At 34.1% G+C, this 19,470-nt stretch overlaps 2 protein-coding genes across 13 annotated transcripts in view; both read left to right on the top strand.

Annotated features, from left to right (window-relative positions):
- The window catches only part of LOC117227927 (neural-cadherin), a 716,163-nt gene that overhangs the window by 609,677 nt on the left and 87,016 nt on the right, over positions 1 to 19,470 (top strand). The gene's annotated exons all lie outside the window — the stretch shown is intronic.
- Tert (telomerase reverse transcriptase) lies at positions 4,418 to 8,270 on the top strand. 3 transcript variants are annotated; one of them, XM_076522350.1, is made up of 11 exons: positions 4,419 to 4,592; positions 4,678 to 4,835; positions 4,966 to 5,507; positions 5,586 to 5,911; positions 5,994 to 6,187; positions 6,506 to 6,756; positions 6,847 to 7,040; positions 7,127 to 7,351; positions 7,425 to 7,675; positions 7,756 to 7,893; positions 7,977 to 8,270. In XM_076522350.1, the coding sequence occupies exons 1-11, from the start codon at positions 4,537 to 4,539 to the stop codon at positions 7,997 to 7,999; spliced, it is 2,358 nt and encodes a 785-aa protein (XP_076378465.1). In that variant the 5' UTR covers positions 4,419 to 4,536; the 3' UTR covers positions 8,000 to 8,270. The 3 variants fall into 3 exon arrangements, with proteins under 3 accessions (XP_076378467.1, XP_076378465.1, XP_076378466.1); XM_076522351.1 differs by having other exon boundaries at positions 7,127 to 7,306; XM_076522352.1 differs by lacking the exons at positions 7,756 to 7,893; positions 7,977 to 8,270 and having other exon boundaries at positions 4,418 to 4,592; positions 7,127 to 7,301; positions 7,425 to 7,496.

The following is a 19,470-nucleotide window of genomic DNA, read 5'->3' on the forward strand; positions in this document are numbered from 1 at the left end:
TATAGGGAAAAATTTCGTGACGTAAATGTTCGTGTTCCAGCAAATATTTTCTTCTTATTACGCAAAATATATTTCTGTAAACTCACGTTACCGCAGTTTACTTCGCGAAAAGAGGATTAAAACGAAATTGATTTCATTGATTGAGAGGGATGCATTACATCAATAATAAAACGGATTATATTTTAATATTTTTGGTATATTTAAATATTTTAAATATTTATAATGTTAGTACGTTATATTAATTCTTACATATTTCATACATCTACCGTTTCTGAAAAAATTCTGTTCGTAGTTATATCTTTCACTTTCAATTTTTAACTCTTCCCGTGAAGAATCGTTATAAAAGTGTTCTTATGGAACAGATATGTTAGAATTTATATGTATAATAGAGGTTCCATGAAAACGAGTTATTTTAGAATATCTATTAAAAACAGTTTTACGATATAAATAGAACTACTAATGGAAAAATATGAAAGTCGTAATTTTACATACATTGAGTAATTAATATATTTTATTTACATTTTCTTTAATGGCTTGAATTATATATTCCGTTATACATAAATGTATATAGGTCACACAAACAAGGTTTTGCATATCTTTATTAATACCTTAGATATTTTTGCTCAGATGAAAAATGTGAAAAAATAATCTTGAGAAGAAGAAAATATAAATTATAACATTCTTAACTTTGCAAGATATATGTATGTAGAACAATAATAGTATAGTAATATAGTAATATATTAATATTATATAATAATAAAAAAAGTAATATAGTAATACAGTAATATAGTAGTATAGTAATACTGACGTAGTTATTACACTTAATTTTGCAAGTAAAATGTTTTCTGAATTTGTAGAATTTATATTATAACTATTAGTTTAGTACATACTTCAACATTGAATGAATATTACGAAAGTATCATTTTTCTTCCTAATAATTTTTGGTTTATATTCTACAATTGTTCTACTCTACACCTTCTACATCAGATTCATCGGTTTCAATTTATTGTAAATAATTTCCCAAAAGTACGTCACTTGTTGTTGGCAATGATAGCTCAATAGCAGGAGTGCATTCTGAATTTAAAGACACTTTAGTATCTGAAATAGTGAAATGCTTGAACAAAGGGAAGAAAATTCGACAGTTTTTGAGAGCTTGAGAGCAGTAAAATCGAATGATGATAACGAAGAAGATATTGATGACTTCTGAAGAAAATGTCTATTCCTATTATAGCAGAATTATCATATCTTCAACTTACAAAATTTTATTTGACTCAACATTTCTATTTTCAAGGACTTCTTTCTATGTATTCTCATTGGAACTTAAAGGCAAGAAGTTTTTTGACACAAACTTCCATATTTACAGTTATAAATTGAACCTATTAGAGAGTTTCAGAACATTTTCTATTTCTAATTTTATAAAATTCTACTGCATCACTGTTTCGGTAAAATCATTTTCACGTTTTTTTTTCGTTTTAACGATCGCATAGCAGCATCGAGTTGTTTGAAAATAGGGAACGATGGGAATCGAATGTTTAGATGTTACTTGATATTGTAATGGATCATTCTTTCATAAAGCCATCCATCGAAAAGGATATCTCTATTGTAGCACGTACTGCACGCTTAAAGAAATTCGCTTGATTCATTCGTCGATTTATGTCGAGAAGGCATGAATTATTCCGCGAAGTACTGCGTACTACGTGAAGTACTGGAAAAGTGGATCCGGTAACTCAGATTTGAAATTGAATTCCCTACCGCTTAGGAAGTAAGTCGAAGTGCCGTATAACGTAGTTTCGGATCCCATCTTTTATTCGCAACCCTGAGAGTTGTATTCTTGCCGACATACATAGAAAAGCATTAAGCTCGAATAAGACAGTTGAAGCACGTATCAACAACTGCTTTAACATACCGCTACAACCTATTTCTCTGCTCTTTGCTTTGGTAGAGTATAATACGTTAAGTTCAGTAGTAACGTTCTACATTGTCATTTCAATTCGTAATGATTTCCTTTCAACACCAATTGTATGACTGCTGCGAATCTACTGTGGGTATCAGCATCCTCAAAGAAGGATGGAAATTTGAAAAGCAAGGGTACTCCTTGGGTGTTTGAGGAAGTTCGTCGGCTACGATGCAAGAGCTTCCGGATTCGAATTCCGCGAACGGGGTTCTCCCTTTTCTCCCAAGATCCTACATTACCTAACGAACTTCTTTAAAGAGGAGAATTTATGGATATTTAAATCTATTTCAGAGCCGTATCAAACAATAACAGTAGTCGCACCTTATCGATGCATCATAAGATCTGAGAATAGCATTGATGGACAACCGATTTCAAAACTTTTGTTTTAAAAAACAAAACAACAAGAATATAAAAAGATTCTCTTATATTTAAATCATTCTGACACACCTATCTACAGTGAGCCCCGAAAGTATTCGAACGCTTTCTTAAAACAGATTAACTTCTTCATAATTGAATCAAGCGATCTGAATTGTAATTTTGAAACCAATCTTTCAGGCACTGTCTAGTAAACTAGTCTCACTGACACCTCAAAAGAATTTAAATCGTTATTCCATATTATAAGGCGTTCAAATACTTTTGCGGTTCGTCGTAGGGATGGAATTCTACAATAAGTTAAATGCAACAATTCAAATATATACAGAGTGTTCCAAAATTATGGTACTTCCGAGAAATGAAGTACCCTCCAGAAGTCATTTGAAGTAACTTTTCTCTTAGCGAAAATGCAATCCACGGCTTTGTTTACGAGTTATTAACGAAAAATAGTGACCAATAAGGGGCAGTTCCGCTCATTGACTCTGCCGTCTCATGCCAGTCAAGCTGGATTGCATTTTCGCTAAGGAAAAATTTACTTCAAACGACCTCAGGAACCTCTCATTTCCCGGATGTACTATAATTTGGAACTCTCTATGTATATTAAGAACTATTATTTGTTAAAGTCTCTGTTAGTGCTCGTGGTTGATCTTGCGATCGTTCGAGCTTTGTTGTAATTTACACGTTAGTGTGCCGACTAAAACTCTATTTTTGCTAACCGGGTGCTGCAACAATTAGCTTCCCGGGAGACCGCTGTATCCACTAACGGCTCAGGACGGATCAGGACTGTCGAATAACCGTGTGACATCCACTAGGTCACCTCGGTTATCCCTACCTTTACTTAAGGGTGGGCGGCGAGGAAAAACTGCCCAATCACGGCAGGCTCAAAACCGAACGCTAATTGGTTACAATGAAGATGGTTGGGACCTTTGGAAAGGGTACTGCGAACGCCTCCAGATGAGATTCCTCCTCAAGGGAAAATTTGGAAATCTACCCCATCTGGTAGCAATTACGCCGAGTGGTCCAAGTCCCAACCCCGCTAACGGCCTGGTCGTAAATCAAGGATAAGTCCTTTACGGAGGACCACTAAAGAACGGTCGACGGGGCCCATGAGTTTTACCATGTCGAAAACTAACGTTTCCGCCACCGGGGTGACAGGCCCACACCCTAGCCATTAAGGACCTATGTGCCTGGCCCCCGCCGTGAAGCCCAGATGGGAAATCCCTAAGAGTCTCAAATTGAAGGAAATCCATACGATCCGTTCGTGAACCGTGAGCCTTGTTTCGAGTTAATTATCTCTACTATTATCCCTGCAAACTACAGCTACATACACATACATATGTAGATGGTTGCAATAAGTGCAAAATATTTACGCTGCATTTGAACTATGTTTAGCAGTTGGCAGCCAAATTTCTTATTGATCAACGTTTCTCGTTAATAACTCATAAACAAAACTATGGATTGCATTTGCACTAAGGAAAAAGTTATTTCAAATGACTTTAGGAACCCCTCAGATAATTAAGGTTGGTATAGATATAGTTCGGTAACGGATTAGGTAGTACCAGGAAAGGTATCCATCTGTTGGCGAACGTCGGTGGTAGCCATCACAGTTGTAATGAACCGTATTAGAATCTCCGACAAATGGCGATAAGAGGGAAATCCGAAAATAACCTGTATATTTACCTGTATTTATATATACCTGTATATTTTATAGCTTTTTTGTATATTTTCATTCAGACGCAATAGCGTAGAATAGGCAAAGAGATAGCGGGAGAGAAAGTCTCATGAAATTGGTCGCAGAGAGTTTAGTTGGCGAGATTAATTGTGGAATGCACAGGAGAAATAACGTAGCCTCTTGAAAGATAATCTCCAATTTCATATAGAGTCAAAGCTCTGCACCCCTCAATCAGGGACCACTTGGACTTCTTTCTCTCTCTTTCGTTCAATTCCCAGAACCCGAAAATTTCGTGCATAGTACCTCCACAACTCTCGTTTTGGCTGGCTTTTTCCCCAAGAAGGAACAACTCTAGGCGACGTTTGGGACCGTGGTTTAACTCCACCTATGTTGATCACAAACTTGTACGAACTAAAATTCAATATGGCAGCCTATCCGCATCCGGTAGACCACATGCCGACGCGACGCGTGACGATATTCATTTTAAGTCCAGTCATCTGAGAGATTTGTTCGTGAGTATTGCACAGTCAAATTGACGATGGATGATTGTACGCTGCAAGCCGTAAGAAAATTTTTCGGGAAGTGGTTTGAGCAGTATGTATTTCTTTTTTGTTACAGTTGTCGCTATTATAAATCTCTCATTACTTCAAATTGTGTTTCTTATTTTATTTTTAATTAGGTATTGCATAAAACATAATATAATATTACGGAAACAAGAGTCTGATATTTTTATGGTACAGAACTTGAAAGAATTGAAGACATGCGTGAATCAAATTGATACGTATAAGGCAAATTTAGACAGCGCATTAAAGCGTATACAGTACGAGCAAAGAAAACGTATTAATATTTGATATTTTTTATCATTTATATCTTTATATTAAAAGGTTGATTTTAAAACGTTCAGGTCATTGTATGTTTCAAATGTAGAGGTCTAGGACAAATTAATGTATAAGATTGTTCATTTTAGGAACACGCAAACAAACAAAAAGGACTAAACAAATATATCATACAGGATCAAAAAATTTTATTTTTACTGGTTTCTCACTAAGAGTACGATTATTGAACACATCTGCCATTATTCCTTCTTGTTCAGTTAATGCAGTTTCAACAATATGCATCTTAAACAATATAAAGAGAGGGGATGAGATTTTCGATCATATTATTAAAAACACCGCGAAAGATGTTGTGGTAACAAACTATGAGTTATCTATACCATTGATTTCCGATCTTTTAAGCCAATTTCAAAGAAGGCATAGGAAATTTGATTATAACAGTGTTCTAATGAGCTTAATTGATAAAAATCCTGTCAGCCAAAATTTGAAATGTGAATATGAAGTTCCAGTGAAACAATTAATGTCGTTCTATGAGATCATATTTACCAAAGTAGTTCCCCTCGCAATATTTGGAAAGTTGAAGAATCTTAAAAAAGCAAAAAAAGCTTTAAAGTATCTTTTAACTACACCACGTTATAGATCCTATGATTTGTGGTTTCTTCTTGAGAAGCTAGATGTATGTAATGTGTTTATTTATTGAAGATGCAATTTATATTAAGAAGTATATCTTAATGCTAAGATTTATGTATTTTAGATTTCTAGTATTACGTGGTTAAGAAATATACCATATCCAGAAACACAGTGGCTTATTTTAGCAAAATTTATTAAATGGTTCTTTAAAGGATATCTCATAAAAATATTATTCAAACATTTCCATATAACATCACTTTCTTCGGGCAATAATGAAAGATTATACATTGCGCGCTCAACTTGGTTTTCCATTCAGAAGAAATTTGTAACTAAAAAAATACGTTCAAATGCCCTACACCCTGATGTGGAGTACGATGAATGGAGTCCACCAATAGGAATCTATAAATTATATCCGAAATATTCTGGTGTACGTCCTATATTAGTATCAAAGTAAGTGAAATATTGGAGTAGATTATTGAAAGTATAAAACTGATATAAACATTATTTTTCTGTATAACTTTTTCTGTATTAGACATGAAAAGAACGATGAACATAATTTGTATATAATTCACACGTTTTTAAAACAGTTAAAAATTACTGCGTATGGATTCAGTAATTTTCAAGAGGATTGGAAATCAATTGTTCATTATACACATAATTCAAAAATTCAAAAACCCTATCTTGTATCCTGTGATGTAATGGATGCATTTGGTTCTATAATACAAGGTATGGTCTTTTCTAAAATTAAATATTTAAAGCAAAATGTACAAATTTTAATACATATTAATTCAGTTAGCTCATTGGTCATGTTACCAGCCCTGGTAACAGTAAAATTCATTGCATCATGTTCTCTCACATTGTTCCTCAGCTTGTAAACAAAAGTGGTCACCTTGAGAAGTGGAGATATGATTATTCAAAAATATAAAAACGAGTTGCAAGGCTAGAACAATCGTATCTCCTCTTGCCAAGTTGTCCATTTTCATGCCTAAGCTGAGGGACATTGTGAGAGAAATTATTGTATATAACATTGTATTTTTCATTCAGGAGATTTGCATGATATTATAATATCATTATGTGAACAACTACCAGAAGTTTTATTACTTCATTTGTACATAATTAAAAGTAAGAGACGTGTAAAAGATGATCCATTATGTTACAAAGAATTTTTTTCCAATGAAAATTTACAATTACCTTTGTCTCCTGGGACTTTATATGTATGTACAAAATCTGCAACGTCTCCTATCCAAAAAAGTTGGCTATTAGACAAAATTTGGGATTATATTTCTTATCAAAGGGTAAATTGCAAATTTTACATAATCTAAATAAATAGTTTATGTGTATGTAAATGTTTATAACATTATTTAAATAATATAACACATTTTTAGGTAAAAATAGGAAACAAGACACGTATTATAAGCAAAGGAGTGGTTCAAGGCACAAAGTTATCACCCATTTTATCGGATATATATTACAATTACATACTGCAAAAAGAAATGTCGTCATTTCTGAAATACGGTAAAATTATAAAATATGTGGATGATATTTTATACATTACTCATGATGAAATGCAAGCAAAACAGTAAGATATATGTATACCTGGAATACTTATATCTAGAAGATATATAAACGGAATTTGTATACTGTATTGATCTATATGTTTTATAGATTTCTTCAAGTGATAAAGAAGGGATTTCCCAAATATAACTGTTATTTTAAAGATTCAAAAATACAAACTAATATTACCAGTACATCAATTACAGTTACTAATAATATTAATTATATAGGTTACAAAATTAATTGTAACAATTTAGAGATAATGCCTAAATTTTCAAATACACATGTACGGTATTTATTATCATTTAAGTCAAAAGATGATATAACTCCTTTAAAGTGAGAAATTGTTTTAAAAACTATGTAGTGTATTGTTCAATGTGTGTAAACTTTAATTCATCAAACTTTTTAGGCTCTTTCAAAACCAGGTCTGTAATGTTAATAGTTTAAAATTGTCTAAAATTGTCTTTGACACTTCGATTAATTCGAAATTGACTATAATAAAAATACTCGAAGAAGTAAGTTTAATGCAAGCTAAACGTGCCCAAGTTTTAATAAATGAATTACTCGACAATATCAAGTATATTGTTGAAGATATAATTAGAATTATTGAGTTTAGCAACAGAAGAGTTACCAGATATATTATAAAATTGTTGATGAAATGTAAGATTTTTGATATCTATGATTTATTTACTATTCTTAATTTATGCATAAATAATTGATGCATCATGTATTTATTTCAGGTAATGAAAACATGAGCTATACAAAAGCATGTGCATGGGACAGGAAAATTAGTAACATTATATGGATGTCTTATAAACGTATCTTTAAGAGGGACAGGATTTTGCGGAAGTATTTTATGAAAGTTCCGTTTAAGCAGGGTAATATTACATGAAAGACAAAAGTCCAGTCAGTTTTTTCTATTATATATATTATATGTTTTCTCGTTTTTTGCTTAATCTAGCTCGACACAAACATGAGAGGTAGATATAAGGCTATTCATTCATGAAGCGTCGCATCCGAGAAGTGACATTGCTCGCGATATACTTTCATGCAGCGTTCAATGTAAAATAATGGATGATCAACTGTGAAGTGACAGTAACTCGCTGTCGTCACGAATTATATTTATCATGACACCCTTAATTCATAAACACATAATTCAAAAATCCTATCTTGTATCTTGTGATGTAGTGGATGCATTTGATTCTATAATGCAAAAATAAGTAAATATAATTAAAAATAAATGTTTAAAGCAAAATACACATATTTTAATACGTATTAATTCAGTTAGCTCATAATTACCAGCCCTGGTAACAATAAAATTCATTGTGCCATGTTCTCTCATATTGTTCCCCAACTTGTAAACAAGAGTGGACACCATGGGAAGAAGAGATATGATTATCCGAAACTATAAAAACGAGGTCCAAGACTTAAATAATCGTAACCGTACATCCTGCCCTTCCTTAGTTTTAAAAGCATTTGTGAATATAGTCTTTATACGACAAGAAAGCACCTTTGTGCTTACAAAGTCCAGACAAAAGGAACGATTCGTTTAAACAAAAGATTCTTCAAATTATAAGAATTGCGAGAAAGCTATTCGTACATCACTAATGATATCCTTTTAGAATACAATTACTCTATGTAACCCCTTTTGCTTCAATCTTCGACCCGAAGCGCTGGTACGCTCGTGTCTTGATCCATATTGGTGAATGCCACCTTGATAGCGGTCTGAGGAGATATCACGTCGGGATGTCTCGACTTGTTGGTCATTCGTTCAATGACGGTCCACACGTAGTAGTCCAACGGATTCAAATCTGGACTGTTCGGAGGCGAGAATTTCTTGAACATTATCCGACAGCAAGTTCTGAATTAAGTGACTCGTGTGTGCTGAGCTCTTTAGTGAAGGTTTCTTTCTTTTGAAAGAAATGTGTTGGCATGACGTGACCCTTAATGAAAACGACGTTTAGGACATTAACTGAGGCCGGCGTCTTCGTCTTAGCTATTATTAGGATATCTTTGAAATCGCGAGCAAGCCAACGATTGTTTCTTCGGTTCACTTTGACATCGACAGAAAATATTTTCTCATCCGAAAAAAATGTGATGCGCCCTGCAACTTCGTTTTTCAAAGAACACAGAAGCAAATTACAGTGATGAACTCTCTTCATCCTGGCAGTCTCAGAGAGCATTTGTCGAACTTATATCACATAGGATTTCAAATGTAGGTCTTCTTCAGCAATTCGACGCATTATAGTGTTACTGACAGCCAATGTTTTTGCCAGTTTCGCCAGAAACTGCTCTGGATCCTCTGAGATGACTGCTGGAGCTCCTACAGACTTTTCTTTCGAATGGCTCTTTCTCGTTGGATTTGCAGATCCTTTTTTGGATCCTTTTTTTCTCACAACCAGAATATTTAGCCGCAACATCATAAGTGGATGATCTCGAGTATCCAAAGAACCAAGTAATTTCAGTCCACGAATGCTCAGCGCGAAGTCCTTTGATAATCGCCGCTTTTCGGTTGTGAATAAATAAAATACCAACGGCAATCTACCGACAAAGTGAAATAAGACAGGAAATTAAAATTTTAGTTTGTCCGGATTTTGACGACGGACCCTGTATATATTCCCTCTCTTATTAGCTGCTCCACTGCCGCAACTAATAAGAGGGGGTATATAATAGAACCTTGAATACACTCTGATTTACAGTTTTGCCTGTTTCTGAGAAATTCTCCATGATGGTAAATGTTTCCATTATCCATGGTAGCAATTTTATGGAGATATTGTTTAAGTCGAAAATTGAAAGACTTTGATAATTTGGGTTTATTCGTACCAGTATTTGTAGATACATAGGATGTCCCAAAATTATGGTACTTTCGGGAAATGAGGGATTCCTGAGGTTATTTGAAGTAACTTTTCCCTTAACGAAAGTGTCATCCGCAGCTTTGTTTATGAGTTATTAACGAAAAACACTGACCAATGAGAGGCCAGCTCGGTTGGCACAAGGCGGCCGAGCCAATGAGCAGACAAAGCCCAGTTCCGTTCATTGGTTCTGCCGCCTTCACGCCAGCTGATCTCGTCTCTCATTGGTCACCGTTTTTCGTTAATAATTCGAAAACAGTACAGCAGATTGGATTTGCGCTAAGGAAAAAGTTATTTCAAATGACCTCAGGAATCCCTCATTTCCCGGAAGTACCATAATTTTGGGATACCCTGTATATTTGGGATAATTAACTTTTTCGAGAAGTATCCATTGACCCGCACAGAGATTCATTCGTTGTTTAAAAAATCATATATGAATTGGAGCATTTTTCCATTGACATTTTGTTGTAATAAGAGTTGATACCATACCATGTCATAAACCTTTTCAATATCGATGCTATTGGCTATTAAGTGCTGTTTTTTATGGATTACTTCACATATGCTATAAAAGCGTTTTTCTTTTCCTTTATTGTGTCCTAAAATTTTTGGTTCCACCATAGCAAGTTCTTGTTACCTTCACTGCTAGTTGTTTTCGGGATGGAATCCAAGGCTGCTTGGATAATTTTGAATTTCCATCTAAACGTCGTTACATTGAAAATAGGGAAATGATCGCTATTATAAAGTTCAAAAGTACAACGTGCACGGAGTTTAGGAAATTAGGATGGTTCCGTAACTGTGACTAAGTCAATTGACTACCAAGCGGAGGTTCCGGGTTAGATTTCCGTGCGCTATTCTCATTTTTTCCCCCAATATCCTATACGTATTAAAGTGAGTAGGTTTCATATTGTTCAGTAAAGTTGTGACAAGTTAAATATTATTTTTTCAATTATTTTTCCTCTGACGTTCGTATTCATTCAGCCCCAGATGACAGTTAATGTAGTTAATGATAGCCTCATGTAGTGACAATTAAAATCTCCAATTAGCAGAAAAAGCTTAGGGAGTTGGTATATTAAATTGATTAATTCATCTTCTTGAAGAAAATAATGTTTGGTATATAAATGCTTCCGATGCAAAATTTTGTTTGGTTTAAAGTAATTGTAACTGCTACTCAACAATTTTCTTATCAAAACATTATCACAAATTCATGTTCGGATCTTACAAGCTTTTCCCACTTATTGGTTCCATATTTTGGAAAAATTTACTAAACAAATCACATTTTATTGTCCCTGTTTGAATCAATGCTCTTCAACAAATCAAAGAAAGTCTGAAGGTTGCCAGCAACTTTGCTGCATATTGTTATTGGTTTTATATCCATTATTGTAGAATTAAAGTAAACATAGATCTAGATTTTGTTCTTAAAAATTCCCTGGAACCAAACTATCTTTTTCTCGAACATCTAAATAGTAGACCTTCAAACTTAGTTTCCTTTTTTATGGATGAAAGCAAAGGAGGTGAATGGGGTAGTGTAGGTGCGGCGTTTTTGTATTCAGTGTTAAACACCTCAGGTTCGTTTGGTCTGCCGAAGAAAATATTTATTTTCTCTGATAACTGTTTCGCGATCAAAAAAGCCATTGAATCAGCGCTGCCACTGAAGTTGCCAAGAGAAAATGTTATTACTTATTCAGACTCCCTAAGTGCCCTACAGTCACTATTAAACCTATCCATCGGTACCGGGACTAATCCAGCACCGCTTAATGTAAAGAAAACCATAAATATAGTAGTTTCTCCCTAAATGACGCGGGATGTGTGGTATTAATAACCGATAGGTATAAGAATACTAAGTCGCGATACTTCGAGTAATTTTTCCCGGAAATGCCAAAGTTTGGGTTGCTGTGATTTATTGCTACTGTCGGTACTAAGGGTCGAGGGAATTGGTCAAGCGTGTGATGCAGCACGCGACGCAAATTCCTGGAAGACAGCACAAAATGGTCTGTTTGAATATGAGTCAAATAAGAAAAACTGCAAAGCTAATCGTGGTATGTGGCCTCCGAATCGTAGCAAAAAATTAGAAATAAAAACTTAGTATTCTCAGATCTGCCGGTTTGAATTCCGACCTCCGAACATTTCTGAGAAATTACTGTAGTTGCTGACATATCATAAGAGAGAGAGAGAGAGAGAGAGAGAGAGAGAGAGAGAGAGAGAAAGATAGAACGAAACTACCTGGAAAGGCAGTGGCCAGCATGCCGGTGTACATTACTATGCATACAGGTTATCCCAAAATTATGGTATTTCCGAGAAATGAGAGATTTTCCTGAGGTGATTTGAAGCAACTTTCCTTTACAAAAATTTCTCCGAGGCATCGTTAACGAATTATTCATGAAAAACACTGACCAATGAGGGGCGAGTTCGTTCGGCGCTAGGCGACCGAGCCAATGAGCGGAACCGAGCTCCGTGTGCTCGTTGGCTCGGCCACCGCACGCCAGCCAAGCTCGCCTCCTATTGATCACTGTTTTTCGTTAATAACTCGTAAACAAAGCTGCGGATTGCATTTTCGCCGAGGAAAAAGTTATTTCAAATAACCTCAGGAACCTCTCATTTCCCGGAAGTACCATAATTTTGGGACACCCTATATATTGTAATGATAGAATAATGATAGAATGATAAATATGATAGAATAAAAACGATGACTTAACTTTTTTATTTCTAATTTTTTATGCATGAAAAGTTTTTTAATATATTGGTCAGATTTTTCCAATTAAAATGATACCAACTACGATATGCTTTAGATCATATTTATCCATTATATGTAGCAAGGAACTTATCTTATTTATGAAAAAGCATCAGAAAAACCGATTCTTAATATAAGAAGGTGTGTATGTCGTTCGAAAGAAAATATCAGTGAAGTTATGCTATTCGAGCCTATATTCAGCTATCACTCGGAGAAGAGATGCCTTCATTCGACGGATATTCGACGAGCTTACACGTTTGACGGAGTATGTGAAGGAACAGTTTATTGAATTTTTTCCATTGCATTGACACTTCATCGGATTTCTGGTTGGAAATTACAGAAAGTAATATTAAAAATGCGTGGAATAAACTTATTCCTTCCATTTAGTCAAACACAACAAATTTAGAACTTGTTTGGCCAAACATGATAAGTGCAATCACAGAAGAACAATGCACGCCAGCACGATTTTTATTAAACTGTGAGGAAGAAGAAAGAAAGAACAAAAATGAAAAAACAGAAGTAGAAACGGAAGAACTTCAAGAAGTACCGCTTGAGAACAATAAATTACGTACGGCCTTTGAGGAAGCAACATCTCACAGTGCAAGAGAAACATCTTACATACAACACATGGTGCAGAGATTAAAATTATATTTCTTGGACAAGGAAAATTAAATAAGTAAATTCGTATTCATATGATGCTAAAAATTTGCAGCCGATTTTGAGTATGAATTATTTATAAATTAATTTTTTTTTTACATTTGTATTTGTTATTAGGAAATGGAGGAATACCATCACCGTAGGTCACGATACTATACGATTCCAAGGATGATATACACCACAAAACAATTCAATATAGAATATAATTTTTTACAATGTTAAAATTAAAAAGGTTATGTCATTGTATTATGAGTAGTCTGTCGGGAATTTGAGTCAAAGGAATCGCGTCCGCGAGCCACAGCACACGCGTTCATCAACTCCGTCGAACCTTCGGCGAAGCGAGAAAATCTATAAATTACAGGGCAGTAGCAATAACATCACTTCATTCATGGCATACCAAGATTTCGTCATTTAAATTACTGTACTACATTTTTCGGAAACAGGAATTTGTTTCTTTACTGAATGTCTGCTCATATCGATATAATCTATAATAAAAGAGTGGACACTATTGCAAAAGAAACGACTTTTCTTGGAATGCATTCTGATTCCCTTTACCGATTTGTCGAAAAACTTCAGAAAACAAGCTTGGTCTGACGCTTCTTAATTAGATGAATTACGAAGGCTTAAAATTTTTCAAGTATTTTCATCATGCTAACACAAGGCAATGGTTCGCATTCAAGGATCTCACCAAAGCTTTCACGTCATGGATATTAATCCATGACTTATCATATTAGTCTATTAAGACTAATATTGTTTTGAATGCGAGATGTCCTTATGTTTGAAATGCCCACTATATGAAGATGATAGAGAGAACATACTATCCAGTCTTAGAACGAAGGACATTACTCGCCTTATTCGATGGACACCTTTCTGGCAAAACTGTTCATTACACCGCTATCAATAAATATTGCAAATATGATCACCTTTATCCATGATTAAAATAATACGAGTTCCTTATAATATATAAATTAAAACCTATACCCTTATCTGCATGAGAAAAACTGATCTTGATTATGGATTGATTACATTGTAAGAATGTCTGTTTGTTTGAAACGTAATTTGCGTTGAAATACGGTAAATGAACGCAATAAATACTATTGGCTAGAGTTATATTAATATCAGAGAATCAGCAGTATCCAGATCAAAAAATTAACAGATGTTATAGTAAAAATTTTGAAAGGAACTGTCGTCTTTATAATGGTATACCAACTTTTCTATGTACATACAGTCGGTCACGAAAATATTCGGACACCACTATAATTTTAACTATTATAATCCGTACTTTAGACAAATATTTAAAAAGAACAAAAAGAGGCTTCACGTATGTTACTATGCAGTATGTAGTTAACAAAAACATAAAAAATATTTATTTACGATACGTGGTTATATAAATAATTAATGAAATATAGAAAGAAGGCCTATTTTAATGTCACGAAAATATTCGGACACTTGCTATACACCGCAAGTTTCCACGTTCCAGGAAGTAACCGAAACAATGTAACAAAGTAACCAAACAAACACACCATTTATACTATCTACAGAGTGTGTTAGAGATCAAATATTTATCAGTCTTGTTCGAAACATATGCGAAATGGGTCGGAAAAGTATGAATATATCGTTTAATATGCGACAATTAATAATTTTTCATCGGGAAAAGGGGAAATCGATTCGCGAAATCGCTAATTTATTGAACATTAGCAAGAGCACCGTATGGGACATTGTTCAACGTTACAAGAACGAAGATAGAATTGAATCTATCCCTCAAAGCGGACGAAAACCGATCTTAACTGTTCGCGATAAACGCTCTATAATTAGGAAAATCAAATGTGATCCTCGAATAAGTGCTCCAAAATTAGCAACTGAATTAAATGAATGCCGTGGGATATCAGTGCATCCAGAAAACAGAAGGAGAGTGTTACGATCGGAGGGCTATAATGGAAGAATCGCTCGAAAGAAGCCGTATATCAACGCAGCGAACAGAATGAAAAGATTGAGATTTTCACAAAACTACATTGCAAAGGACAGTGAATGGTGGGAGGACGTAATTTTCGCGGACGAGTCCAAATTTAATGTTTATGGAAGTGATGGAAGAATTAGAGTCTGGCGAAAGTCGAAGGAAGAATTAAATCCGAAACATTTGCAGCCGACTGTGAAACACGGTGGTGAATCTGTGATGATATGGGGCTGTATTTCGGCCCATGGCGTAGGAGAACTTGTTTTTATCGACGATATCCTCGATAAAAATAGATATTTGCACATTTTGCAAAAAAATTTAAAAAAAAGTGCAGAAAATATGGGTCTTAAAAATGGGATAAAGTTTTATCAGGATAACGACCCAAAGCACAAATCGCGAATTGTGCAAGAATTCCTTTTATATACTTGTAAAAATGTCCTCCACCCACCACCGCAATCACCAGATTTGAATCCCATTGAAAATTTATGGGATGAATTGGATCGTAGAATTCGGACAACAACCATAAACACAAAAGAAGAACTCAAACGACGTCTGCAAGAAGAATGGCTACGTATTGGGCAAGTTTATTTAAAAAAAATAATTTGTAATATGCCAACACGATTGCGACACGTCATAAAGCAGATGGGATATGCAACGAAATATTAATTTATAAAAGTAAGATTTATGTACAACAAAATAAATTTAATTTTCATGGTGTCCGAATATTTTCGTGACATTAAAATAGACCTTCTTTCTATATTTCATTAATTATTTATATAACCACGTATCGTAAATAAATATTTTTTATGTTTTTGTTAACTACATACTGCATAGTAACATACGTGAAGCCTCTTTTTGTTCTTTTTAAATATTTGTCTAAAGTACGGATTATAATAGTTAAAATTATAGTGGTGTCCGAATATTTTCGTGACCGACTGTACATGTATAGAAATAATAACTATAATAGATTAATCCTTTGCGCTATGGTTTCTTTCGCAGCTGTTTTTTTTGTGTTTTCATTTACTTTCAGTCCTGGATTTTGATAACAGAAAAATAAAATTTTGTTTCGATTTATAAGACGCGAATTACTTATATTTAGCAGATTATCTGTGTAATCTTCGTTGTTATGGTGCAAGTGGTTGAACTTGTAATATATTATTCTATTCTATTTTAGTAATTGAACGTTTGCATAATAGAATATTTGGATGTAGAGTGTTCGAAAAATGAAACTTCGGATTCGGGAGGTTGCACTGTATCTCTAAATGAGACGGCATTGTATCAAGTTAACTAGTTTCAATTTTGTTGACGGAGTAGAACATTCGTCTCGTGTAGCTCCAACGAATTTTATTCCCGAATATTTTTTAATTGCCCACGCATTATTAGAGCACCTATTACTAGCATTCATAATATTCACCGAAACTAATCAATTCGTTCGAGGGATGATTTTCCACATTTTAATCCTCATCTGTACATCGTTTCTACAGTTTAATTTGTCTTTTCATATAAAAATTGGCACAATGGTGAAAAATGAATAAGGTAGACCAATAAATAATTAAACATATGTAAATAATTTACGTATGTAAATAATTCATATAAAACATATGTAAATAATTCCATTTTTGAGAATACAAATCCACACACAAGCTGAGGTGAGACAAAGAGCAAATCTTGTTTAGATCTTTCTAATGGGATTGAAAACCCACTCAGTCAATTTTTGAGATCTTACCTCCACGATAAGGTTAAGTTACACGGTGAAATCGGATTAATGGAAGATGCGCTATTTCTTCTGCTCCAATCAACGGAAAATTCTGAAAAAAATTATGAATCTTCTACCTTAACAGACACAAAACTCAGATTTTTTCAGCATTTCAATTTAGCAAAATCAGTATTTAAGAAACACATTTATATGTTTACCCTAATGGTGTAAATAGGGTCAACAAAATTGAAAATCGCCAAAATTGAAAAAGAATGCTTGGTTCAAATTGAAGTTTGTTAGACATGAATCTTTTATTAATTCTGTAACAAAAGTATGTCGTAGAAGTTGAAATTAGAGTCTATCTCTGACTAAAAATTAGTTACTCGTTCATCACTAGCAGATGCTATCTACACACCGCGATTTCGCACATCGACCTCACTCAACATAAATCCGTAAACCAGGCTAAAGATTCATAGGCCGAGAAAGACCATGGTCAAAGATCTCAACATTTCGAAATTACAAAAAAAATTGAATATTTACTATATTACGTGGCCGAATTCCCCATTAAAAGAAACATTATCAGAAATTCAATTTTTCCAACCAATAATTTTCGAGATATCCAAAAAAAACGTCTTTTTACCTCAACTTTGAGGGCTGTTTTTACCTCTTCAATGGTGACGATGTTCGATAAAATAAAAATCACTTGTAAATTATACTTGAGTTTGTCCGTTCAATAAATATATCATACAGCATTTAAAGAAGTAATTTTTGAATCTATGAAATGAAGCTTAAAATGAACCAATCTCAATCATAAAATCTTCACTTGTTTTTAATTTGATAGTATGAAATCATTAAAGAAAAAGTATGAAATCATTGAAGTCAATCTTGCGAATATCGAATATTGTAACAGCGTAAATCCACATTGAGGACGATGCTAGCCAAAGAAGGTGTGCGATGCGTGCAATGGCCATAATCATCGTCAGTTCAGCGGAGACCGGGCAAGCGTCGTGAATTCGTTTAAAATTCCAAATTAGTTCCGTTGAAAAGTTTGCTCGTAAGAGACGCGGTTGTCGGTATTCGGTAGTCCGTAGTCTCTGTAGTCTATGTACAATCGGTAGTCGGTAGCCCAGAGTCGATTCTTCACCCGAGAAGGCTGCTCATGGCTTTACGATAGCCCGTGTTGGCAGCTGGTGACACTTTTACAGTGTCCTAATTCATTCGATCAATGCGGCCGTAATTAGGCGGCATTATGCAAGAAGATGAGTCGTCAAGTTTGGAGTTCCCTGACCCGGATCTGTTTGAAAGACTCGTCAGAGATAGGAAATGTTGGGGGAAGTTCCGAGAGAGCCGAAGCTGGCGCTCAACTTGCGAAAGTGGATTTCGGGAGAGACTGATGACTGAATGGGAAATTCGAAGAGAACGCGCTAAATTGTTCACGACTTTTATGCTCGATTTCCTCGAGACATTTAGATTACCGTAATTGGATTTATTAGGTTTATATAAATAGCAACGAACCTTACTCTTTCATTAAATTCAATGCCCACCAGCTTTTAATTCAATACGTTCTCTTATGTTTCTACCTGGATACTAAACGAATGAAATATTAGAAACTTGTTTTCATTATCGCCCAATAGTAGAATTTACATTAATTAAAATAATTTACGTATTAACCGGGACAGGTGAAAGCATACACACATGGATATCGCTGTGATCAAGAAAATATTTGTAAAAAAATAATAATAGAGAATGAATATAATACTTAAACTAATAACCTTGACTAAGAAGTTCCATAAATTCGAAAGCATTTTGATTACAATTTGTCAACGGATCTGTATGAATTTCTGGATTGTATAATTAAAAAATTGAAGATACATTCTGTGAAGTACTTTTATAAAAATTCTAAAAGTATAATTGGGCTGCAAACAAATTAAAAACAAGCACACTGAAATGTTTAACTCAATTGAGGAAACATGTATATGCAGAAGATCGATACCTCTTAAACAGAAAACAATATACAGAAATGTCTATTTTGAAAATAATATATATTTTAGTATTATCTTTATCCACACACACACACACACACACACAAAATATCGACATCAATCAGAGAAGAAATTAAATTAAATTTATTATCAATTTACTTTTAATTTAAAGTATACAAGAAATTTACAAAGTGAAACATTTCGAAACATCTCTAAATCAATTAATGCAACTTCTACAATTCATGCGATTTGTAATTTGGAATTATTAAACTTGTAATCGCTTACTTAAATGAAAACACATTTGTGCTGTCTAATAGAAATTCGAGCAGACGATACGCTCCAAACTAACGTTAGTTGTAGCTCTTTGAGTAAGCACCACACATAAATTATGCGCTTTCTCCGCTTGACATCTTAATTACTACACAACGCTTGAAATTGTCCTTTAACAATGTGCCTGTATCTCACGCTCAAACATATCTTACGCTAAATACTAACCATAATCTTATATAAACATAAAACGATTTAGTTGAAGTAATTTGATACCTTCGTACTTAGAATTACATAGTCTGCATTAAGCGAACATTGC

Source organism: Megalopta genalis, chromosome 5 (genome assembly GCF_051020955.1).
Source record: "Megalopta genalis isolate 19385.01 chromosome 5, iyMegGena1_principal, whole genome shotgun sequence".
Lineage (NCBI taxonomy): Eukaryota > Metazoa > Arthropoda > Insecta > Hymenoptera > Halictidae > Megalopta > Megalopta genalis.

What these genes read in the sequence shown, in the direction of transcription:
- Tert (XM_076522350.1), top strand. Translation starts at nt 4,537, where the DNA reads ATGGATGATTGTACGCTGCAAGCCGTAAGAAAATTTTTCGGGAAGTGG. An exon ending in ATTATATTTCTTATCAAAGG is followed by an intron (nt 6,757 to 6,846) that starts GTAAATTGCAAA and finishes ACACATTTTTAG; the next exon opens with GTAAAAATAGGAAACAAGAC. An exon ending in GATGAAATGCAAGCAAAACA is followed by an intron (nt 7,041 to 7,126) that starts GTAAGATATATG and finishes TATGTTTTATAG; the next exon opens with ATTTCTTCAAGTGATAAAGA.